This window comes from Oryza glaberrima, chromosome 1, assembly GCF_000147395.1.
Source record: "Oryza glaberrima chromosome 1, OglaRS2, whole genome shotgun sequence".
NCBI lineage: Eukaryota > Viridiplantae > Streptophyta > Magnoliopsida > Poales > Poaceae > Oryza > Oryza glaberrima.
In genome coordinates, this window is record NC_068326.1 from 13297101 (window position 1) to 13311575 (window position 14475).

Sequence of the window (14475 nt, forward strand, 5' to 3'; positions counted from 1 at the left end):
GGTGGTGTGTGTGAGGAGGGGTCGTGGGGTGGTGGACTGGGCTAGCTGATGGCTGAGGAGATGATATGGTGGCTCGACAACGGTTGTTGTGTGGGGTGGTGGTGGCAATGGATGGAAATCGCCGGCGAAAGCCTTGCTTAGCCTTAACTGGCGTGATGACGGCGACATCCTTTGACGTCGTTCCCTTCTTGGAGGCATCGTTCTGGCGTTTTCTCCGTCGCTACCAATCTCCAGGTGAAAACCGTGTTTCGGTTTCCGGACGGACGGTGGCAGTGTTTCACATCATATCCTTCATGGGGGCATCGTCTTGGAGAACCTTATCTTTGCATCGATTGCTGTTGGCGGACTCCTGTGTCAGCTCGAAGCACTAGTGCCTAGGTTTTGGCAAGGCCTTCTCCATCTTGGCTCCTTTCTTGTATTAGTGGCATCCAACTTCTTCGTTTGTCTCTGTCAGGTGGAGTTGGAGCTGCTACGTCGTTGGGGTGCGATGATGCTTGGCAACGATAACATTTGCAGTTTCTCTAGGGATGTTGGTGTTGCCAGTGCAAGTTTTGGCGCCTCAGGGGCTTTGGCTGATGTCCAAAGTGTGAGCTTGGTGTTGTTTTGCTCGTTTTGGCGGTGCCTCCAATGATGTTGTGATTGCCATGGAGTCGGAGCTGATGGGTCGCTGGGCGGCAAGCTCGACAACGATGACACGTGCCTTGTGATGTGAAAGCTGTGTGCCGCTTCTTCAGCTTATCGACGTTGATGTTCACCTTTGGATTCCGCTATGGTAGTTATGCTAGAGTTGTGTGGTGCTCCGTGTGCTGTGTGGTTTGTACCGGTCGTGGTTGAGGGACTTGGTGAGTCTCTACTCGCCGAGAGGTTTTTTTTTCTGTAACCCATCTAGGTTTTTACTCCTGCTTAATTGAAATATAATTGGCAGTTCTCTTGCCGGTTTAGTTTTTTAAAAAGAACTTGTATGTCTTATGCGCTATCCTTTTTATCATTGTCGATTTTCAGAATCGACAACTCCCTGCTAGTCACTTGTCTCCGGGTAGGCTGTGTTCAGTGGTGGGTGTTGGGAACCCATCTCCCATGCACGGAAAATGGAGCGGTCCATTAGCGCGTGATTAATTAAGTATTAGCTAATTTTTTTTCAAAAATGGATCAATATGATTTTTTAAGCAACTTTCGTATAAAAACTTTTTTGTAAAAAAACGCACCGTTTAGTAGTTTGAAAAGCGTGCACACGGAAAATGAGAGGGGAGAGTTGGGAAAATAGACTTCCGAACACACCCTAAGGAACATTGGATTGAAAGCGGCTAGACGTGTGCGGGTGCGAGCGCCTGATACTTGGGCTCAGATCACGGGAATTTAACTATTGGCCACTTTTAGATTGGCATTATCCAAATGCCCCTTTTAAGTTTGTACATTTTTTTTTGCCCTCTTATAAGATGCCATCTTAACTATTTGCCACTTTTGCCCACGTGGCATGCCAACATGGCAATGGAGGGCAGAAACCGGTGTGGGACTGGTGAACCCTGAGCTCCACTCAAGACACTCAAGGCTGTTGTTGGCCCGATCTTTCGGTGAGTTGAAGATAACTACGATTTGGGAGAAACGTTGATGACCCGACTACAACCGTACGAGACGTTGTTGTGTTGCGCCTTAGCGATCGATACACCTCTCCGTGGGTTCTTGCCGGTGCAGATCAACCTTATTCCACAAGCAAATCGAAGAAACAAGCAAGAACAAGATCAAATCAATCTGAATTGCAGATAGGAATTGAACACAAATGATAAGTTAGGGTTCCGTAATGAGCAAACCGGCGATCTAACCGATCACGGGATTACACGGAAAAGTAGCGAAGCTAAACTTTTATCTAAACAAAACCTGAGAAACCCTGAAGGGGTACCTAGCTATATATAAGGGTGGGAGGACGACCTACGGGTGCCTAGGGTCGTGCTCCACCTGGTTGGGGCGCACCCCACATGGGACACACATGGGCCGAGGTCCCAAACGAAGTTACAAGCCCATTGGCCCAATATAGGTGACGCAGCACCTTACTTCTGTGATTGCGGCCAAACGAGACGGAACTCCAAGATGAGGCTAGATCCTTTGGAAAGAGGACTTTGAGAGCTTTCCATCAAGTACTCACGGGCCCAAAACGGAGCACATATGTAGATTTGGCGGCCGTTTGAAGTCAGCAATGTAGCACATGGCCGAATCAGATTGCAGAACATGAAGGACTTGATCTTGATGTCTTCTTGTTGATTCATGATGTGAGCAATGGTTGTATCCATATTAGCCATGGTCACATGAGGGACCCACTGGTCAGCCTCTCCTCTCTCTTCTTCTCTCCCTCCGATCCGGCGTTGCGCCATCGTGACGGAGCAGCGGCAGACGGAGCTCCTCGTGGTGGTGGAGGACGTGGCAGCGCCGGCGAAGGAGGAGGCATAGCGGCGATGGACGGGCTCCTCGTGGAGGCGGTGAAGGCGGAGCGGCGGCATCGGCGGAGGACGTGTAGCAGCGGCATTGGCGGAGAAGGAGGCAGCGGCGGCGGACGGGCTCCTCGCGACGGCCGAGGAGGCGTAGCGGTAGCGCCGGCGGAGGAGGAAGCTTAGCGGCGGCGGCGCTGGCGGAGGAGGCGAAGCGGCGGCGGACAGGCCCCTCGCGGCGGCGGCGTTGGCAGAGGAGGCGTAGCGGTGCCAGACGGGCCCCTCCCAGCAGCGTCGCCGGTGGAATGGTGGCGCCGGAGGAGGCGTAGCGGCAGCAGTGGGCGTGGCGCCGGATTGGAGGGAGAGAAGAAGGAGAGTGAGGAGGCTGACTAGTGGGTCCCACACCGGTTTCTCCCCTCCATTGCCATGTTGGCATGCCACGTGGGCAAAAGTGGCAAATAGTTTAGATGGTATCTCATAAGAGGGGAAAAAAATATGTGCAAACCTAAAAGGGGCATTTGGATAATTGCCCAATCTAAAAGTGGCAAATAGTTAAATTTCGGAGATAGGGCACCCGGGAGCGTTGTCGCCATTTTCAGAGGCATTTTGCAATCAGACCCTCAAAGAGTATGATTTATAATAGTCACATAAACAGATATATGTGAATCAACTTTTTGAATACCTAAAAATCAATGATAGCTATGAGAGTACAGGTGGAACATAAATATTTTAAGGCGCATAAAATTGACATTATTTGAAAAGTTTTATGTAAGAAAGAACGGCATGTGATCGAGTAGTGCATATGTTGCGCGCAGCACTCCAGTCCAGCGTGGCACCGGTCGGCTTCCTCAAGTGCTGGTCAGAGGTGAGAATCGAATCGTAGATGGAGAGTTTGTGTACCTAAGCGAGTCAGCTGGACAAATTTAGAGATTTGTTATGCATTTTTTTAAAAATGTAGATGCTCATATATACACACGTACTTATCCTTATATCCTTATGAACACACGAGCACTCTATCCTTATGAGCCAGCATATGAACACACGAGCACTCTATCCTTATGAGCCAGCATATGAACACACGAGCACTCTATCCTTCTGAGCCAGCATATCTTAAGATTCATCATCATTAGAAGCATCTCGTAGTGATAGGCACGTCACCATTTTTTTTAAAATAATTAGAGTTTAGGACTAAAATTTAATTGGAGAGGTTATAAAAAAATACAACCCTTAACGATTTATGACCTATTTTACTCAAAAGGAAACGTAAGGACGTGAGTAGGTAGTGCATGGTAGTGCATTATTCTTAACCGGAGACTACTCCATCCCATATAAAATCTCTATTTAGCTTAAAAAATACAATGGTACATGTCTTTTTTTAACCTCTTTAATAACATATATCTTTTAAATCACATATTATTTTTAAGATATATTTGCATAACTGTACTTGACAAAATAAGATCCATGTTAAATATATTCAGTAACATTTTAATTATTTAAACAGAAAAACTGTAGAACGGTGTCCCTGCGGCCACAGGATAAATATACAACCCAACCGACTTCTCAGAGTCAGATCCATTTCTGAGATCTGTTTTCTACTCCGTCTTCCTCAGAGTCAGTCGGCGTCCTCCTCCTCCCTCCCTTCCTCGATGACTCTGCCCCACAGTCGCCTTCCTCCTCCCTCCCTTTCTCGACTCCTCTGCCCCATGGTCGCCATTCTCCACCTCCCTCCCTTCCTGTGATCCCCATCTCCGGTTGCCGGAGAACCAACCGACGCCATCCCCAATTCCAACGGCATCCTCCATCTTCTTTCCCCTTCCTACACCAGATCGGAGGGCGTCAGTGAGAGTGTGGAGGTCGGTGAGGTCATGGTGCCACCAGAATTGTTGAGATTAGCAAAGAAGAAGGCAACTACAGTAGCAAGATCAACGTTGTCATCGCTGAGGAGGAAGAAAAGAGAAGAAGCAGGAGGAGGGGAACGAGGCTTGGGTACCGACGACAGGTGGAGGTGGTCGTTCCCCGGCTGGGGTGGGGGAGAGGGCATCGCGAGGTGTTTCCTGTAGGTCTCAAGGTTGTGGCATCGTGTTCCTCACTAGCTCTTCGTTGCTTATTTGCGTTTGTCTACAGGTATGTCATCCGCACCATCCTCAACTGATACCTAGTATCAAGCCGTACCTAGGTACCAGTCGATACCTATAGATAGCAGGGTGCCAAGTACCAGGTATCAGGCATGATGTTGTGAGGAGGGAGCTCGAGCTGTCAGCTCACCTGCCTAGCCGGTAGGTGAACTGATTACCTTTGACTCCTATTCTCTTCCCCCTTTCTCCTCTCGACACTATACATCCTTTCCTAGTGTTGATGTTGTCCATGAGGGAAGGATCCAGTGAGCATAGTTGTGATACTGAGTAGACTCCTAACAGGGGAAGGTGCCGTCAGTGTGGTCCTGCTCGAAGTAGTTGTGGCAGCGCTCCGCGTCGCCGCCGGCGAGGTATCGCACGCGGAGGCGCGTGATACCAAGCAAGTTCATGGCTGGGAAGGCATCACCGGCGAGGTTTCTGCGCGGAGGCGGCGGGTGGGGGGGGGGGGGTTATCGCGTGGACAATGTGGTGCTCGATCGGAAAAGAAACGCATTAAATATGTGTTTAGTTAACCCGTGACCTTCATGTTGTAACGTAATCCCGTGCTGTAGCTGTCCTCATATTTTTTAAAAAAATATCTAAATTGTAGAAGTAACTTATATATGCAATAGAAGTAACTCTGTATAACATTAGAAATAATTACTTTATAACTAAGTTAAAGTAACCATATGGAATAAATTCATAAGTAAAGTGTAGAGTAGATTTTTAAGTAAATATATTTATGAAAGTAATTCAATAAAGTCTCAAAGTAATTTACATAAATGACATAGAAGTAAATCCTTTGTAGGAATAAAAACATAAATTTATCTAGAAGTTAAATTTAATCTGTATAAATTATAGAATAGACTGAAAGCAATAATAAAAAGATCAACTCAGAGCATTATGAATGCATAAGAAATAATTTAATCAAATATAAAAGTAACTTACATATATAATAAAAGCAATTTACCAACATAAATATTTTTTTATCATAATATAGTTATGTAAGATCTTGTCATAAAGATTTAATTGCAACGAACACAATGGTGTAATCAGATTGTAGAACATAAGAAGGAAAAAAAGGCATCAATGTTATAATAGAAAAAAGAAATGCATATAACACTTCTCTAATGTAAGTGGGTCTCCCATTAAAACAATATGAACTATATGGAGAGACCTCTCGATTTAGATTCACCATCAGTTGTTTCTTGTGGGATGGGTAGGGACTAACAAAAGCACACAACCACATGAAACAAAGATCGATAAATGCACAATAAATTTTGCATCAAATTAATATGTCCTAAAGTACTTGTCAAGTTTATTTTGCGATTAATGAAAAATTATTGCAATATAAGGATCCCTAGTAGATGAGTATTCATAGTACGTGGTGTGGATAACAAGGGAAGCGGCCCTCGATTTTATGAGTGCTACATTTATATTTCACTAAGATTGATTATTTTTTAATTCAAGGGAAGGGGCAATTGCTTATTTGGCCCCATTTTGAAGGCTAACTACCAATTTGACCCTCTTTTTTTTTAGTTTGCTTGTTTGATCCTGCTTTTCGAAAACGAACGATCGGTCTGACCCTGTTCTGTTAAGGTGAGTTGACGGTGTTAAGTTAGGGGTGAATAGTCTATTTTGCGCTTGCTTATTTGACCATGTTATATATTGCTTATTTGACCCTATTATGTCATACCGTGTATATGTTCAAATATTTTGACATATTTACACATTTCTTTCACATTTAAGACAAGTTTGGTAGATTTGCCATAAATTTGACAAATTTGAATCATTTTGACAAAATTGATTTTAATTTAACTGAATTTTGACAAAGTGGTAGTAGAGTACAAGTATCTTCAATAGCAGCGGCGGCGAAACCATGGCTATCTAAAAAATCTAAATCAAGAACGCGACGGCGGCGGCGGCCAATGCACCGGCGACGGCGACGAAGCTGGCGGAGGCGGAGATGGCGCCAGCAGCACTCTTCCCAGCCGCGGTGGGCGCGAGTGCGAGCGTGAGCTCGCTGCTGGACGGGGCCATCCCGGCGCCTGCGTCGGCGGGGCTCGGCGCCGCAGCCGACGAGTTAGTGGGGTGACGAGGTTGTTGGGATACGAGTAGGCTACGATAGCATAAATCAAAATTTTCTATCGCGTAAACCAGGAACTATGCAAGTATTAGATCATAGATCGTTACCACTCAAACGCGCTGTGCAGCGGAAGAAAACGCTGAGAAGTCGAAGGAACTCTCGCGAAGTACCGCGTGTCGATGTAGAGGAAGTAGTCGATCGCACCGGCTCGACCTTCTCCTCTTCGTGCGTTCTCCTCACCGTACTCCCACACCGATCAGCATCGTAAACCAGCGGTGCCTCTACCGGTATCCACACGTACAGGTACGGAACGCCACGCGCAGATGTGCTAGCACCCGCGCGCGGCTAGGGTTTTGCTCGGGGAGGGAAGAGACGGCTAGGGCTTTCTCACGTGATGCAATGCCTCCGCCGGTCACACCCCTCACAAATATATAGGATCCATCACTCGGGCCTCCAAGGCCCGTAGGACTCCTATTCGGATCCCTATCCGAATTAAGCTTATATTGGATCTCTATCCAATCCCCTTAATCCGGCCCATTAAGCGTGCGATCCTGTAGGTTCATATATACTCGGCTGTAACCCAAAAACTCCTTTTCGGTCCACGCGTCAACAGCGGCTCCTAGCAGAATGTATTGACCCACTGGGCATACATAAAGATCATATCGACTGAACCTCTAGTGTATACTTGTATGAACCCCTTTGCCTCACGATATCAATTAAGCTCAAGGCTAGATATGTGCCATCCTCTAATAGCTCAATCATTCACTCGAACCTGTTGATAGATTATATAATTTGTGATTGACTCCTCAATCACCTTTGGCATGGCTATGCACTTTCATAATCTACAACATCAAAGGGCCCAGAGAAATCTCTCCATAGGAGGGGCAAATCCCATCTTGATTATTCATATCCCACTACATGTTTCATAGCATACCCGAAAACTACTTTTATACTACCCATTTACGGAGTAGCGTTTAGCAGTCCCTAAGTAAGCTGCTACATATGTTGAGAACCATGATAATCTCAGGTCTAAGGATTCAACACCAACACTAAATGAGATCACTGATGACACAACACATATGACTCTTGCAGTGTCTCATGTTGGGTCTATCCAACAACATGTTCACCAACATGTGTCCATATTATTAATTTGGTATCTCTATACCATGATCCATGAGACATGATCATCAATTAATATATGTGCTGATCATCTAAACATATTTGTTCCACATATGATATTTGATCAGGGATCCTTTAGAAATAGCAATACATAACATAAAGAGTCTCATGAAAGAATTAGATATTCATTAACCAATAATGAGTTTATCTATTTCAAGGAACAAATTCGGATAAATATGTAAACATAGTATGTGATACAATCATCTCTATGATTGCCTCTAGGGCATATCACTAACAGAGGCCAGGGACATCGGCGGGGCCGGCGGCGAGGCCATCATCATCGACGGCGGTGGGGGCCTTGGCAGCCTGGGGAGGGGCAAGGGCGCCATCTTCGGCGCGGATCCCTCTCAGCTTCCCACCGCTGCCGCTCTTTCCCTTCACAAGTGGGCATTGGCACATGTCCCCTCCACGCGCATCCCGCCGCCGCCCCCTACCTCCACAAGCTAGCACCGGCATGGATCCGCCTCCCCTCCGTGCGCATCCCGCCGCCGCCGTACCTACCACCACAAGCTAGCGCCGGTGAGGATCCGCCTCCCCTCCGCGCGCATCCCGCCGCCGCCGCCGCACCTACCTCCACAAGCTGGCGCCGGCGCGGATCCGCCTCCCCTCCGCGCGCATCCCGCCGCCGCCGCCGCCACCGCCGCACCTACCTCCACAAGCTGGCGCCGGCGCGGATCCGCCTCCCCTCCGCGCGCACATCCCGCCGCCGCCGCCACCCCCTACCTCCACAAGCTGGCGCCGCGCGCGGATCCGCCTCTCCTCCGCGCGGGTTCCCTGCCGACACGAGCGAGACAAAGAGAGAGAGAGAGAGACGAGCGCCATCGCCGCTCGGCACGCGAGACAGAGAGAGAGACGAGCGCCACCGCCACTCAGCACGCGAGACAAAGAAAGAGAGAGACGAGCGCCGCCGCCGCAACTCGCCGGCACGCGAGACGGAGAGAGCGAGAGAAACGGGTGTGGATAGGGTTAGGGATCGATAGGGTTTCCTTGAGGGTAGTTTGGGCATTATGATTTTTAATTATATTTCTTCCTTTTTTTTTAACTCAAACCTTAACGTTGTAATGAAAATAGGGTCAGACGGATTGTTCGTTTTCGAAAAGTAGGGTCAAACAAGCAAACTCAAAAAAAAGGGTCAAATTGGTAGTTAGCCTTTAGAATAGGGCCAAATAAGCAATCGCCCTTTCAAGCAAAACATAGGTGGTGTGGTGGTGGAGTCGTAAATGCATGACTAAGTGTTATCTTAAAAAAGAATATTTATTTTGGGCCCCTCAAACAAACCACCAACGATCCCGAATCGTGGTGCTTTGATTCCGCACCACGTTGCACTGCACACAGACCTAAAACCCCGGGGACTGACAGGACGGCCCCACTCGTCATCGTGTCGCTCCCCACGGCGAGAACGCAACAAGCGTGTGTGCGCTTCGCCATATAAGGTCAGCTCAGGCCACGGCGCCCTCGCCTCGCTAGTTCTTGGACCTGCTGTTTCGCGTGCGTTTTAGCGAACTGCTAGAGAGAGATGGGGCGCGGCGGCGGCGAGGGGTCGGAGGAGAGGGAGAGGGAGAGGGAGTGGGAGGAGGCGGCGGAGGCGGTGGCGTACGACTCCTGCACCTGGCCGCCGCCGGTGGTGGCGGTGTGCGGCCCCGGGAACAGCGGCAAGTCCGCCTTCTCCCGCCTCCTCCTCAACACCCTCGTGGGGAGGTGAGTGAGACTTGACAGTGCCCGCGATTCTACTAGAATGGCTCTGTTTTCCTGAATTTACTCTGCTGGACAAGTCCCCCACTAAAAACTTTCTAATGAATTGATGATCGTTCTTCTGTTTGAGTGTGTGTGTGTGTGTGTGTGACTAGACGTGTGAATATTAGTTAGTACTGCTGTCTGTGGACTGTGGTTGGATGATGAGCAAATAGATAGTACAATCAAGTACTACAATGTGGCTAATCTGTCGACAGTTTTCCCCTGTTTAAGCTTGTTTTGATTTATGTATGTTTGCTTTGGTCAGCATTGGTGTTAACTATCTTCTTTCACTTAATTAAAATATAAGGAGTGAGAAATTTTAACAATGTTGGCTTGTAATTTACTTAATCTGATGTTAATAATTAGTAGTGCAAGCACTACAATTTTCTGTGACTCTTTTTACTTATTGCGGCGTTTTGCTTCATTCGGAATTCAGTTTGCTATTACATTATTCAGAATTTTTTTTTCTTTGCTATAGGTATAAGAAGGTGGCCTACCTGGATACTGATGTTGGCCAACCAGAGTTCACACCTCCTGGGTTTGTATCGATTCATGTACTTGAGGAACAGGCTGAAGGTGTCACATTTATGTTCCTTTCAATCTTCCCTGAGTTTTCTTCTCATTTCTGTGTAACTGGCTAAAAAGACTAAATTTCACAAAACTACATTTCACAAAACTACAGATACTATGACCAAATTATCACAAAACTACATATTTAACTCGATGTATCACAAAACTACACATTTAACACCAAATTTATCACAAAACTACACATTTAAGATGAAGTGTCACAAAACTACATATTTAGTAACTAAATTATCACAAAACTACAGGTTTAGAATCAATCTAAGCACAAAGTAATGATGTTTATAGCTCCACCATAACAATGGTGCTAGGGATTTAAACTCTAAAGTTGTAGTTTTGTGATAAATTCAATATTGAATATGCATTTTTATGATACTTAATCTAAAATATGTAGTTTTGTGATAAATTTGGTGCTAAATATGTAGTTTTGTGATACAACTCCTTAAATCTGTAGTTTTGTGATAATTTGGTCAAAATACTTGTAGTTTTGTGAAATTTACTCAAAAAGACTAAAAATTTTGTTGGTTTGTGATCATTGCAGATTTTAAAATGTTGTACCTGCGGACACCAAAGAGGTAAGCAGCAGTGTTATTATCTTCAGTTTTTCAGTGTGCGATGATGTGTGTGGTCTTTTGGCATTCCTCTGCTTAACTGCTTTAATGCATATCAATATCTGCATGCGATAAATTTATTTCAATTATTAAAATACTTCCCTGATTTCTTCATCAAATCATTGATTTGTTGTCCAATAATCCATAATAAGTCATTTCTGTTTCTCAAAATATCAAAGTTAAGTTAATATAGCTTTCTAAAGTCCAGTTTGGAGCTAAATACACAAATACGCAAGAGATGCCTGTTCAGTTTGAAGTATCCACGTAGTCAATACTTTCATACACTTGTAATTTCAATAGTAATAAATATAAGTCTGAACATGATCATAATAAAGCTAAGCATGAAATAGGCATCTTAAGCATCATACTTGTTCAAGTTAATATATCTCTGATTTTTGTGTACTCAATTCACTTCCCAATCATGTTTGAGAAAGTGAAATTGATTATCTTCTTGGAGTGGCCTAAGACATTCATGTTGCGCATATTTTAGGTGCTTCTTTTTCGGTGATTGCTCTGCAAAGAAGAATCCAAAACTTCTCTTGAGCTACATATTTAGCCTTTATGATTATTTCCTCAAAGAACTCTATCGCTTTGAAGACACCGATAACCCTAACAAATCAGCAATACCACTTGTTATTAACACTTCTGGATGGGTGAAAGGTGATGTTTAATTTCTCCATTTTATTGTTCATCCCATCCAAGTTATTAGTTATTACTGTTAATAACAATGGTTGATTTGGCTAAATGATTGGGTCACTTTTATTGAATTTGAATGTATTGCTTATTTTTGCAAATGTATTGATTTTCTACTATATTTAGGTACTGGCCTGCATATGCTGACTGAGATGTTGAAATATGCATCTCCAACTCATGTTATTCGGCTAAGAACATCAGTAGAGGGAAAAAATTTACCTGCTGGGATGTTTTGGTTAGATGAACCTGAAGGAGACCCGGCCATTAATTTAGTTGAAATTCGTGCTGCACAACACTCTCCTCGTCAGTAAGTGTCTATTGCAATGAAATTAATAAGTTTATATTTCTTTCAAGTATTAATGGATATATGGCTTTTGAGTGCAGTCTATTAGTAAAGAAAGAGGCAAGGATCATTCGTGATCTAAGGATAATTGCATACTTCAGGCAGTGCTTACCCATGGAGTTTCCTGTTTTCTCTTACAATGATTTAATTCAAGGCTTTGCTTCTATTGAACCGTTTCAGCTTCCTTTGTCAAAACTTCAGGTTATTGATCTGCACAGCCAGGTGAAATCTTTGGACCTATCTACATTTTCAACACTACTATAATCAAGAATTTTTTTTTAGAAGAATCATGCGTTATTCAGATTATATGATGTAGTGATGTTTTTACTAATCCTTTATTTCCTATGTTCGAAATACTACAAATTAGTATTTGCCAGCAACAAAAATAATGGCATTTTGTATATATAGATTTTTAGAAAGCTAATTTCACATTCAGTGCTTCACAGGAAAATGAAAACAAAATGCATATTATAGCTTATTCCCCGTTTACCTAGTCAAGTAGTCAATGGATGTCATTCTAAAAGTTGTAAAGTTAAGTTTGTATGAGTATTTGATTCCGCTATTTGTGCAGGCAGCACTGTCAGTCACATATATAGTCATCAAATTGTCATCTTGAACAATAATTTTGTATGCAAGGACTGGAGTTTAGCAAAACGAAATATGTCATGTTTACAACTGGTTACCAACTTATAGCTCAGATAAGAATTGCTTATGACATGCTTACTGTAATAATCCAGTATGCTGCGATAAAGTCGACGCTGTTTGGAGTATCGCTCCTGGCAGCAATTTTCTTGAGGTTTTGTATTAAATTACTGATGTAGGGTCTAAGTTTTGCTTCTCTGTAGGTGTCTGATTATACAGTGCATCACTTCTTGAAAGGTACTATTGTTGGCATTGCAACAAGTGCATCTGTACCTTTGTCAAATCAGTGTTCCACACCTTGTTGCATTGGACTAGGTATGTTCAGTTTAAATATTGATTTATGATTTTGATAGCCTTCCATTTAGTTCAACTGTGTTGAAATGAATTGGTCAGATGTTGACTATTTTTTTTGCATGCCATTTTTCTTGACTTGCAATTTAGGTTTCATCAAAGCCATAGATGTTTCACGAGATTGTATTCATTTGATCACTCCTGTTTCTCGTCAGCTTTTGGAAAATGCCGATATCTTTTTCCGCAGTAGTTTTACAGTCCCTACATGTCTGCTCCAGGTAATAGTTAATTGAGATTCTGCCCACTAATGTGATTTGTTCTTTCTGCAAACCAAAGCTCTAGCTAAATTTTCCAGCGGTTGAAATGTGAGATATATAGAACCACATGCATCAGTATTGGTATGATTGTTATAAAAAAACAGTGTTGGTTCAATGCAAAAATACATTTATTCTTGTCTTTGCTCATTCTACCATAACGTATAGTGCAATACATTCATTTTTTTCTACCACGGTTTATTGTGAAATTTGGATGCTTAACAGTGTCAGTGGCGCAATATATTGCATGGTCAATTATGTAAATAATTTTCACTTCATTGGTCCCAAGAAAATTTGTGAAAAATATATCTGGGTGCTTTGGGTGCAAGAACTCACTGTGAATCATTCACGAAGTGCCCAGCATTAGTTCTTCTCTTACATCGAGTACATTCTAGTATGCTGGTATTATCACCTAGATAGTACAGTACACATTAGATGGGTTGTACGGAAAATTTGAAATTAATGTTATTTATTTATTTAGTTTCATGAATCATATGATACCACCAGTAAAGACGCAATTGTCGATTGAAATTGATCATAGTGCACACATGCTGGCCAGCTGCAATGAACTAGTGTCTATATTTGTACAGTTTGATAAATTAGTTACTTAATCTTGCCGTTTTGCTGCTCCCTCGTATTTTGCCTCTTTCTGTCTAACTGATACATGTGATTGCAGGTGGTATCTGATACTGCAAGTGATATAGCGGACAGGCTAAGGGAGCTCAATTGTCATGGATAAACAAAATACAGCAAAAGTCGGACCTGTAGCGTGTACTGAACCCTGAACCTCGTAATATATTAGCTGCGGCCCTGAAAAACTTCTGATAGTTCCAATGGATGATGCATAATACTGTGTACCTATAATTAAGTTATGACTTATGAACATTTATGGTTAAGGTATTTAGCTCAATTAAGCTATAGTTGCATGCCGATATACTCTACACCTAACTCAATTGATAGTTTGATACTACTAGTTCTCTATAGTATACCAACATTTTAATTAGAGGATTTCTGCGCTATCATGTGTTTTACGTTTCAGACGAAGGAAGACCGTACATACTTCCTAGAGATTCTAGAAGATGCACGATCCGTCATTGATTGTGCTGCAGTTATTTTGAAATGGAGGGTGTAATGGACAAGACACGTCCATCTTAGGGTGTGTTTAGTTCTTTGGGGGTAAAGTTTTTAAAGTATACGGACGCGCATTTAAAATATTAAAGGTAGACTAATAACAAAAATAAATTACAGATTTCGCCCGTAAACTGCGAGATGAATTTATTAAGTCTAATTAATCCGTCATTAGCAAATGTTTACTGTAGCATCACATTATCAAATTATGGCGTAATTAGGCTCAAAAGATTCGTCTCGCAATTTACATACAAATTGTGCAATTGGTTTTTCCCATATTTAGCCCCATGCATGTGTCCACCAAACATTTGATGTGATGTTTTTGACCAAAATTT

General features: G+C 43.5%; 1 protein-coding gene across 2 annotated transcripts; it reads left to right on the forward strand.

Moving 5' to 3' along the window:
- The first annotated feature begins 9282 nt into the window (after nt 1-9282).
- On the forward strand, nt 9283-13908 carry LOC127755750 (polynucleotide 5'-hydroxyl-kinase NOL9-like). 2 transcript variants are annotated; one of them, XM_052281411.1, is made up of 9 exons: nt 9283-9497; nt 10012-10109; nt 10660-10693; nt 11220-11389; nt 11549-11729; nt 11807-11987; nt 12611-12722; nt 12849-12976; nt 13689-13908. In XM_052281411.1, exons 1-9 carry the CDS (start codon nt 9316-9318, stop codon nt 13749-13751), a joined length of 1149 nt encoding a protein of 382 aa, XP_052137371.1. In that variant the 5' UTR covers nt 9283-9315; the 3' UTR covers nt 13752-13908. The 2 variants fall into 2 exon arrangements, with proteins under 2 accessions (XP_052137371.1, XP_052137378.1); XM_052281418.1 differs by lacking the exon at nt 12849-12976.
- Nucleotides 13909-14475: the final 567 nt, after the last annotated feature.